The following is an 11,693-nucleotide window of genomic DNA, read 5'->3' on the forward strand; positions in this document are numbered from 1 at the left end:
TAAAGAGGAAACACTCAAATACTCTTTTGGTAAAAACAGGATATCGTTAGCGTCATGCTTCTTTTTAATCCATTACTTCCTTCTTCATTTGATTTCCTGAGTACACATCTTGAGAGTAGAATATTTCAATCATTTCTCTTTTATTCTATCTTCAAGTATAATTCTCCTGTATGGTTTCATGTCTGTCGTTATTAAGGGCACACACACCTGAGTGAAAAGCCAACCCTCTCCCACTCCGACATGACCCAAATTCATGGTCAAGTTATGGGTCATGTCAAAACAAACACTGCCTACAGTAAATGGTAGCATGCTAACTATGTTTAAACAGGCCTTGGGCAGATAGTGTGTTTGGACATGAAACATCACAACAAGAGGCCAACGTTTCTGGACATGCTTGAACCCCATGACACCATCAACTGTGAACCACCAACCAACCACACGCTCCCATCCCAACGACCCTAACGACCCCTCTAGCTGTGGGTCCCCTTGTGTTACTAAGGACCACGGTCAACAAGTTCATTCAGCCTCTCCAGAAACAGATGTTCTATAGGGTTATAAGCTAACAGACCTGAAAGCATGAGTCATCTGTTGTTTGAAGTCAGAGGTTGGATCCTGAGCTACTGGTGGCGTGAGCATGTAGGTCTCCCTGTTCCTCCGGGGACAAGACTATCCTACCACCAACCAGACTTGAATGACATACAACAGCAAAAAGAAGTACAGGTACTTGGAAGTATTTGAATTGTGATTGATTGAGCTTGAAGTTTACATTTTTGGGGATGATTCCATTGGGTCGAAGTACCATCGGGTCATAGGTCATTAGCTGCAAGCTAAATCAAGCACACCTCAGATACTTTCAAGTATTTGACATTAAGTATTCTGACAACAACAACCTATGCTCCGATCCTCCTTGTTAGTAAAGCTTCTACAGACATGTCAGAGTCTAAGTAGACCAAAGGGCACTATATATATATATAATAGACCACTTGACCTCTGCTCAGATCTGAAATGAAACGGAAATATAACTATTACTGTTAATCTGGAGTATTCAATTGGAATTGGTATCCAACCCTCAATGTCTTCATTTTTCTAATAAGTTAAATGTCACCACTTCAATCATATAGTCAACCCATGACACTCTCCTGTTGGAAACAGCCAAAGCTTACATCACCTCCTGGAAGACATGGAGTCATTCTGTGATTAAGTGTTTAGCTTAATGACCTGCTGCAGTCTTCGGTCTTTAATAAGGATGGACTTGAAGTGTGTGTGTGTGTGTGTGTGTGTGTGTGTGTGTGTGTGTGTGTGTGTGTGTGTGTGTGTGTGTGTGTGTGTCTGGTGTGTGTGTGAGAGAGAGAGAGAAAGTGTGTGTGTGTGTGTGTGTGTGCGTGTGTCCTTTAGGTGACCTACTGTAGGGTGACATCATTATCGTGGCCTTCATTGACACATAAGGCGTCTGGTTAATAAATCCCAATACAAACAAAGTACCCAAACACAAACCAGGAAGTGTTTGTCTGTCAAGATAAAAGCAGACCAAAGACCAAAGAATCCACACTAGCAAACCACTTAGAATGCATTACCAATACTGTACATTATCCCACTCCTCTTACTGTATGTACGGTGTATCAATCACTCACTCAACCACGAAACACACCAAAGAACATGTGTGATATGGATCCATGTATTAGAACCCTAATTATCTAAGACAAGCTAACCGTTCATTGTTTGTTTGCACAGGCATTTGTTTTCCGTCATTAAAAACCGTTCATGTCAGGACACGTTAAAACGTACAGTAAATCCAACCATCAATCGATCATGCACTGTCAGGTTAACCTGCTTTAGTGTCCATTACAGTGATATACTGTAAGTGCATGTGGTAACTGTAGAGTGCATGTGGTAACTGTAGAGTGCATGTGAGTGGAGACTACGGCCCATGTCCTCAGCTGCCGCCCCGAGTCAGCAGTTTGATAGAGTGTGTGTGTGTGTGGGGGGGGGGGGGGGGGTGGGACAAAGGAATTGTTGTCGTGGTTAAGTTATTTCTTTATTTGAACCTTTATTTATCCACTTGACTCTCATTGAGGTAAAAAAAAAAAATCTCTTTTTCAAGAGAGACCTGGTCCAAGACAGCAGCCAAGGAAAACATTTTTTTGCATAGTGGTCATCTGTAGTGACTCTTGAACGACAGGAAAGAGCTGATATTCCAGATGGAGGACATGCTCGCGGTCAGTGGAGATCTTATTGTACGTGCCGAACCTGTTCATGCTGTTTATTTAGCTCTTGTTAAAATCTTGCTCTACTTTCAGCCACGTGACATTTGATGCCGTTCTCAGTATACAGAAGAGTTGTGTTTTGGCTTGGACTGGGAGGTTGGACTGGACGATAGCGTGCAGTACTGTGTAATGGTTTGGAAATAGGTGTAATAGGTTCATGTTAACCTTGTTAACAGTAGTGTACTGTGGGTATTTTGGTTTGCTTCTTAGCTCAGCCATTAACAGAGTCTGACCTTGCAATAGGCAGTGTGTGTGTGTGTGTGTGTGTGTGTGTGTGTGTGTGTAAAAGCACTCCCAGCGGACCTCCAGTTCATGTGTGTAACAGATCAACAGCTAGTTGGGTGCTAAGTGACTGACCCCAGTAACATAAATCCCTCTCTCTTGAGAACATCAGTTTACTTTCACTCAACAGAGGTCAGTGTTTGTTTATTAGGCTCCAAATTGACATTTTGTACAGTAAATGACTTTTGTACAGTAAAAAGTAAGAACTGCCTGTATTAATTCAGTATGTATACAGTACGACTTGTAAAACGATTGTGTGCCTAAGACCTGGTAGGAACAATGCAGGCCGAGACAAAAAAGGCAAGCTGGTCGACTGCGGAAGATGGAACATAATAGGTCTACTCCAGAGAGGGAATGAAATATCAAAACCTGAAGCATAGGAGCATCAGCTTATTCGCTATTCACTAAAGTCATTAATAATTCAAGATGGCCATATGATCACACGGAGATGAGTCAGAGTTATCTCTAGGTATGGCAAGAATGTTAGAACACAACGTGCGGTGCCAAGGCCACATTTTCGCTGGCGAGAACGAACAAATATAGATGGATGGTCACATGGGTCATGCAAACCACCTCAAATGTGCAGTGTATTTCCGAGCCCACTTTCTCTCTCCTCTCCATTACATAAAGCGATTCTAATGACAACTCTGGCGCGCCTCCAGGGAACCCGAGCTCGCTGACGTTGGGTCATTTACCGGTGCGCTGGAGCGCACCACGCGTACTGTTTTTTTTGCAGACGCGGTTAAAACGCTCCTCCGGTAACCGTAGGGTTGTGATACGAAAGAAGGCTATAGGCGGACATTTCCCTAATCTAGTGTCCACGTCCCATAGGCCATCTTAACTTTTCTCAATACTTTCTGGAAAGATGGCTTTTTCTTGAGAATAAAATACTTTTCTTGACAAGACTAATCCTTTCCTTGAGATGACAAATACTGAATTTAGCTGAAATTAAATTGTAGCCTACTCATTGAAAAATAATGTTAATCATGTTAATGTGTTCATAACATGAGAAGTAGGTCTAGACCGCTCTTCTCTTGAGTCAAATATTGGTCCCATCAGCTCTCCATCACTGGAAAATATGACACTACAGCCAAGGTCACAACCCAACAGTGCAACAACCCAAACTGAACACTCTAGAGTCGTCATCTCGCTACATCTTTGCACTCACAGATGCAGCCATCTGCGAAGCATAATATATAGGCCTAAGGTCTGTTATGTAGCCTAACTCGAGTTCATCGGGTTTGCTTCAGGGAAGATGAGGATCTAAATGACGGGGCTGCCCCTTAGTGGTAAACATATGGTATAACAGCGCAGCGGACACCAGCCCGGCCATGTAAAGCTGAGCGCCGCTGATGATAAAATGTCATTTAGCCACGTGTAGCTGGAGCAACCGACCCGCCAGTCGTCTAGTATTAATAGTCATCTAGGAAGAGCTGAGCTGCACTTCACCCCACAAACGCGCAAAACCATTTCAGCGTGTGACCTATTCCAGGGTGTGCCATTGCGTTATTTAGACGTTTGTGGTGTATTTTTTACACCTTATGGTCAGATGGTTCCTTACCCTGAAAGTAGTCCATGTCCATTCCCGAGTTGTTTAAATAGCCACTACTAACTTCAGCTAACTTTAGCCACTGCTAACAAAAAAAACTATGGGAGGGATGGGGGCCATGAGACAAAGCTCAATATTTGTGCCCAAATCACCTCAAAGTCAGATTGGGCCATGCAATTTTGACCTCGGTCTAATTTCCCCCATAGAGTGGAGAAACTTTGATATTTAGTTTATTTTTTCAAAATAACAGTCACTCGCCCATATTTCTAGCCTACATTTGAGACTGTAAACATGTCAGATCTGCCTGAATAAAGCCATTTGGGAATGGAGAAGCGTTGTTATAATGTCTCTGAAATGCTACAGCCCCCCTTTTCTACGCTAGCACAGAAATGAGACCACCAGGTAACCTGTTTTGATTTGTATTTACAGGCCTATGGGAAACACATACGCTACGGTAAATTTGCGAGACAAATCAAATTTCCACTCTAGTTGCGGGAATTAATTGCGTCAGCGGGTGTAGAACACGTTCTCAATATTGCTTGGATATGCCTACGCACACGTGTTTAAAACCGTTCCTTATTCCATTCCATGCATTACAATGAGCCTGTTCTCCGAGTTCTACCTCCACCAGCCGAAGGAGTCACATGGATTCTTCTACTGTATGATGTAATTCAGTTATCAAACCATTTCTCTGAGGATTACAATGTCGTTATGTCAGATCACTGTGGAATGCATCATCATATTAATGTATGAATAAACGTAATCAAATGTATGAATACAATTCATCAAATTAATTTATTTGTGACATCCATTTCTGTCAGATTCTCTCTCTCTCTCTCTCTCTCTCTCACACACACACACACACACACACACACACACACACACACACACACACACAGCTGACCAATAAGGACCAGCAGTCGTTTTCTCATTCTACCTGCATGTTAGAGGCTAGATATGCATGTACACCTGCACACACTAACACACTGTACACACAATACACAGACACACACACACACACACACACACACTATTCTCATTTTATTCACACTTTATTTGTCATATGTACAGCTTTTTAATTTCAGATGGTTCTATTCCTTACCATTCTACTTACAATAGGAAGTAAAAACCCATATCTGGTATTTCTATGTTCACATAGTGTGTGATCTCTACTACTCATCCCCAGATGGCAATGATCACAGAACAAGCAAGGATGACTTGGTGACCCTGAGAGAGACCTTGGGGGACAAGAATTTCCTCAATTAGTTACAGTACATAACATCACATTATTTTCTTTATGAAGCACTTCAAATAGATAGAATTTTCTGAATTTCAAATGAAAAATGCAATTTTCAAGGTCAACATATGTCTTAGGATATACCGGTACATCAGGAGAGGCTAGTGGAGGTAGAAATCAGAGGACGGGCTCATTGTAATACATGGAATGGAATGAATCATCCATTCCATGGATTACAATGAGCCCGTCCTCTGATTTCTACCTTCACCATCCTCCCCTGCGGTACATATACTGTACTGTTTCACAAAAGAGATCTATAGATAAGGTCAATCCAATTGTCATCATCAGTCCGTAGGATTGATGATCTTCTACACCCAATGATAAACATACCTGACACATCCCACTTGTTTGCCGGTGCTGAGGTGAAGGACTCTAAAGACACAGACACACCCTGTCAGCCAGTTCATTCTACAGTTGTCTATTGCTTGCTACTACAGTATGCACCCCATTTTGACAGGCCTGTCTTCCAACAGTAGGCTGCAACACATTCAAACCCTCCCCTATGGACCTACAGTACAGTATGTAAACATCCAAACCCTACCATGTACCAAACTCACCTGTCTTCAAGGCCAGCTCGATGGCGAAGTCAGAGAACTCGCGAGGCTTGCTCACGGAGCAAACGTGTGATCCAAAGTCATTCGTCCGGACCTCTGCGATGGCGAGCGTGATCTTCCCGGGGGTGTAGTCCATGGAGTAACCGTGGGAACAGTTCCTGAAGGTTTTGTGTTTGACATAGTGGCATAGCAACTGGCCACTAGGACCTCTCCACTGCACAGACAGCTGAGGGGCGTCTCCTTGGTCCTCATAGTTGTACTGGCAGGGGAACTCCAGCTTCTCTCCTGGCTCACACACAACCTTTAACGCACTGCCTGGAGTTGGGGGGCAAATACGTATGTCGTATGTCAAATACTTTCAAATAGGCATACATGAGCTGTACAATTGGTTGGGGGGTGGGGGCACACATACACACATCATACACACATCATACAATATATACGTAGTACCTGTCACACAGCGAATGGTATTTCAATACATGCATCTTGGTTATCAGAAGACTTACCTCCAGCGACCAAGTGACACAACACCAATCCCAGAGAGAGAGCTGCTATCCTACTGTGAATAGGACCAGACTGTGTCTCCCACATTGAGCTGAGTCTACAGGTTACTGAGTCTACAGGTTAGAATACATTATTTACCTATTCAAGATCAGCAGCCACCTCAGAATGGCTTCGGAAGAGGGTCTGTGAAATATCACTTTTGTTTTGACCAACCTGTCCTGACCTGGTCATTGTGTACTAAATCTATGGTTACCACCGAGGGGAAGGTACCTAGAGTTTTGAGCTGTAATGCAATCCATCATGTAATGCAAGAAAAGAACATTTTCACCAACACGTCACAGAACTCATTTTAATCATCAATCAGTGCCATTGACAGATACTTAACGTTCTAAGTCAAATACACTTACGGAAATAATACACTGCAGCCTACATCCATTCAATAACCACTGTTGCAATAACATCACCAACAATGCACAATGAATAGCTTTGAAGAAAAGGAAACACACATACTGTACACACACACACACACACACACACACACACACACACACGATACATCCACACATGCCTTATGTAAAAACGCTCTTAGAACACTGTAGTGCTGTAGTCGACGGGGGGTATTCAAGCTATCTTAGTTATACATAATCCAACACAGAGCGCTTGACACACCTGTCACTATCCCCATGCAATGCCTCTCCCTCTCCTCATCCACATCAGACAGTGTTGCACGGTTAGTGCCCCCTTCACCCCTGCACTGTCTCCCCCTGCTGGGTGTATCTGCTGCAGTGGAGGCTGGTGGAGGTAGAAATCAGAGGTGTGTTTGATACCATTCCTCAATCCTTTCCATGCCTTACAATGAGTCCGTCCTCCGATTCCTGCCTCCACCAGCCTCCCCTGGTCTGCTGTGTCCTGCCCGGTACGTCAAAGGGCCAGCTGTGAAGTACTAGTTAGGCTCAATCACTCCATCCCCACTCAAACACATACAAGACAAAAAAACTGTACACATACAGAATACTATACAGACAAATACTGTACAAATACTGTATATCATACAGACCAGTGGAGGCTGGTGGAGGTAGAATCCTTCGATTTCTACCGCCACCGGCCTCCACTGATAGACAAATACGGTACAAATACAGAATATCATAATGACAAATACGGTACAAATACAGAATATCATGACAAATACTGTACAAACACATCTTGGTTTATATTCTACAGGTGTTTTTTTTTTTCTTCGGCTTTCTTCTCCTTCTGTGTCCCTTTATCCAGTGTCCTTGTGTGTGTGTGTGTGTGTGTGTGTGTGTGTGTGTGTGTGTGTATGTATGTGTGTGTCTGGGCTACTGTATGCCCCTGAACAGACACATAGCAAACACCATGGCAAAGAGCTGTGGAGAGAAGAAGAGAGGTCATTTCAGGGAAAGTTAGAGTATCACTGTAAAAGATAGGTCACCATTTTTTTCAGTTATTTTTATTTATTTATTTTGACCATATCAAAAGTAAGTCATACAGTGAGTAAAATGCTAAGTATATCAAAGGATCACTGATAGAGTTAAATTGTTATTATATTCTTAAGGAAATAAACTGTATTGTAAGGGAAATACATGAATGGCTATGAAATATCACTCATACCCACTAGGTGGCACTATACTACACTTAGAATGCTGAAGAACAACTCTTACTCTTTTCGACTGGGTCTAAAAACTATTGTCTGGAAATGCATGAATATCAAACAGAATAAATTGTTCCAGGGTCAGAACTATGAATGGAGCTCAAAGAGTTACACAACTAAAAGGGTTGTGATCTTACTTCAATAGTCAGGACCACAATAGCCAGAGCTCCTGCCAGGTAGATGTAGGTCTCAAAGTAGTCCACCACGGCTGAGTAGCACCCCTGCTGGAAGTGATGCGCATAGTTAGGATTTCATTCATCACAGAGAACTGTGTCACACTCACTTGTTGAATTGTAATGGTGGACATACAGTACGTGGTTGTGCTATCATTGCATTTTCATTGTGCACATATCTAAGAACTATCCTTTTTGAGGTGTTTCTGTAAAAAAGGTCAACAATTTGCGGTAATATTCAAGTAATCTTGTTTTCTATTATCTGCTTTTCCATCTCATCCAGATCTTCTCAAAATAGAGCCTAACAAACATGAGTGCTGTATGTATGTATGTGTGTGTGTGTGTGTGTGTGTGTGTGTGTGTGTGTGTGTGTGACCTTGTTGTGACGGAACACCATGCTGCCCCGTAAACACTCGTCCCTGCTGATGTACTCCGTGTCTCCAGGGTGACCGTTGCCCGGGCAACAGGCCTCCGGGACCATTTTGTTGGGATTAATAAGTCTGAAGAGGCTTTCTTCGAAGTCGTCCGGACTGTTCACCCCGCAGCAGTCAAACTGTACACACACACACACACACACACACACACACACGCACACACACACACACACACACACACACACACACACATTAAAGATTTGTTATCAATACTGACAGTACTTAAAATACCTCTGTGAATCTCTCCTGAACAAGATAAAAGTAAATTTGACTGGTTCTACCCATTTAATACAGTATTGCTTACCCTAACCACGGTGCAAATTGGAAAAGCATCTACCAAGCATACACAATTTATGACATTGAAAAGGGTGTAGATATGGAATATGCATCTCAATACACATTCATTATCTCACTAGTAGTATACTGTACATTCTACACTGTTTCATAAACAAAGTATGCTGGTGCAAAATTGTCATTAACAAGCAGTGTTGACTGTGACCGTGACCAGTCACCCCTAAATGACTGTGAGGGTGACAGGACCCCCCTAAATGACGATGACAGTGGCCAGGACCCCCCTAAATGACGATGACAGTGGCCAGGACCCCCCTAAATGACTGTGACAGTGACAGTGACAGTGACAGGACCCCCCTAAATGACTGTGACAGTGACAGTGACAGGACCCCCCTAAATGACTGTGAGTATTATAGTTATGAGTGTGACAGGACACCCCTAAATGACAGTGACAGTGGCCAGGACCCCCCTAAATGACTGTGACAGTGTCAGGACCCCCCTAAATGACTGTGAGTATTATAGTTATGAGTGTGACAGGACACCCCTAAATGACAGTGACAGTGGTCAGGACCCCCCTAAATGACAGTGACAGTGTCAGGACCCCCCTAAACGACTGTGGGGGTACAGTAGTCTTACGGTGGTCATGATGGCGTTCCAGGTGGTGGTGAAGCCGTCCGTGTTGTTGTGGCCTTGGTAGTGGTGCTTCAGCTCCCTGCTGAAATACTCCCTGGTCAGCTGGAATGACACACATAAAGAGGTCATAATTGTAATACTATAAATCAGAACAATAATAATGCATTTATTTTTCTCTCAGTACTCAAATACACTACATTCCATGGAGAGAACAAGAATAGATAAAAAGATAGATAAATAAAAAGTAAAACAACACCACAGTCAGTACAAACAACAATAATTAATACCTATGTCATAACTACAATACTTATGTCATAACTGTAATACTTATGTCATAACTATAATATGTATGTCATAACTATAATACTTAATATATCATAGCAGCAACTCTACTGAATCACAGCTTCTTTCAGCATGTCTCCAGGGCAGATCTGTAGAATCTCTTCCACCAAAATTAGAATTTTTGAAACAATCTTTGCACACGCAGCGCCGCCCAGGCAGCTATTTGGTTTTCTAAAAGCCCCTAGGTGCCTGATCCACCCCAAGACAGCTCCTGCGAGCAGAGAGTGCTTCCCCACTGTGAGAATGAGCACCTTGCATCGCTCAACTGCCAATCACATGTCTGTTTGTCTCTGTGGTAAATGGAGAGTAGGGTCACTGCATACTGTATAGTAATGGCGCTCACAGTAAATCCAGCTATACACTCTGTACGACCAGCAGTGGTAAGGAGCTGGATGGGAAAAGGTAAAAGAAACTAGATAAAGCCAGCTAGACACTGTGTGGAAAAAACAGCAGTTTATTTTGGCTGTGGTAAGTGCACTGTATATTACTGTAATGGTAATGGCAACTGAATACCAGGGACAGCCTGCAAAGCCTCCTACATTATCTGGAGGACAGGACAGGAGAGGAGAGGAAAGCGTGAAGGGAGAGTTACTGTGAATGGAGCACTTTGCAACCTTGTTCAGAAAATATAGGTATTATTATTAGTATTATTAGTATTATTACTATTATGAATGGAGTGAACTGCCTCACCGCGGCAGCTATTCATGGGGATCAGCTGCAGCCACAGCACGACCCAATACACAGGATTCATTTGAAAATCCTTCCTCACAGTGTATGCTGCCAGGCGGAGGGATACGTTATAGGAGTGACCTAATATCTGTGCTACATAACACTTACATGTTCTCTGAATATGAAGGCCAAGGTGGCCGCTGCCAGTTCTGCCAGGAAGATGAGGAGGATCAACATGAAGAACTGAGGAGAGAGAGAGAGAGAGAGAGAGTGGGGGGGTAAGGGGGAGAGAGAGAGAGAGAGAGAGACAGAGAGAGACAGAGAAAGAGAAAGGAAGAAAGAAAGAAAGAAAGAAAGAAAGAAAGAAAGAAAGAAAGAGAGAGGGGGAGTTGGGAGGGGGAGAGTTGGAAAGAGAGAGAGAGACACTGGGTTAAAAATTGATATCCTGTATGTGTATGCACACAAACCTTCAGCTCATTATCTGAACGAGCCAGAAGAACAACTGCTGTAACCTCCGGGCATAAAAACATCAAAGCCTTATTGTATTTGTACTCTGGATGCTGACCGGTAATGTAACCATTAAAGTCTGCCTCCAGCTGGTTTGGTTTCATTTTTTAATAATTCCTGAGCAATAAATATGTATTATTATTTATTTCCCCGAGCCTCCACTTCTCTTGGGGATAAACAGTCTGTCGTTGTGTGTGGGTGTGTTTACATCAGTCATGAATATTCATATCCCACAGCCCTGATTGAGTGACAGAACCAGTGGCTGCCCAACCTATCAGCATCCTTGAAGAGAATGAACTGCATTTTACTCCACCCCTCCAGGCGGCGCACTCCTCCTAATACTGTTACACTATCTGCATATCCCGTCAGGCTGAATTTGTGTTAACGCTGGGCTGGAACAAAAATGTGCACACACTTTGGCCCAGCCCTCTCATATGAGGTTATCATAGTGCAGTTGACTTAAGAGTCTACAAGTACACGACATATGCATTCAGGGGAGGCTGGTTGAGGTAGAAATCGGAG

At 43.1% G+C, this 11,693-nt stretch overlaps 2 protein-coding genes across 2 annotated transcripts in view; both read right to left on the reverse strand.

Moving 5' to 3' along the window:
- Window positions 1-5,239: 5,239 nt before the first annotated feature.
- LOC310812161 (uncharacterized protein) lies at window positions 5,240-6,537 on the reverse strand (the record flags this gene model as incomplete). Its single annotated transcript, XM_083680580.1, has 4 exons — window positions 5,240-5,333; window positions 5,723-5,764; window positions 5,950-6,261; window positions 6,453-6,537. The coding sequence occupies 4 exons, from the start codon at window positions 6,535-6,537 to the stop codon at window positions 5,272-5,274; spliced, it is 501 nt and encodes a 166-aa protein (XP_083536706.1). The 3' UTR covers window positions 5,240-5,271.
- A 1,253-nt stretch (window positions 6,538-7,790) lies between these two features.
- Window positions 7,791-11,693, reverse strand: part of LOC310811673 (tetraspanin-18B-like) — a gene marked incomplete at its 3' end in the record, with an annotated part of 5,373 nt that continues 1,470 nt past the window's right edge. The window contains exons 3-7 of the mRNA XM_083679919.1: window positions 10,833-10,907; window positions 9,657-9,755; window positions 8,672-8,848; window positions 8,260-8,343; window positions 7,791-7,838 (exon numbers count right to left, since the gene is read on the reverse strand). Coding sequence (XP_083536045.1) covers window positions 7,791-7,838; window positions 8,260-8,343; window positions 8,672-8,848; window positions 9,657-9,755; window positions 10,833-10,907 — 483 coding nt within the window. The remainder of the gene's footprint in view (window positions 7,839-8,259; window positions 8,344-8,671; window positions 8,849-9,656; window positions 9,756-10,832; window positions 10,908-11,693) is intronic.

Source organism: Argentina silus (genome assembly GCF_951799395.1).
Source record: "Argentina silus genome assembly, chromosome: 11".
Lineage (NCBI taxonomy): Eukaryota > Metazoa > Chordata > Actinopteri > Argentiniformes > Argentinidae > Argentina > Argentina silus.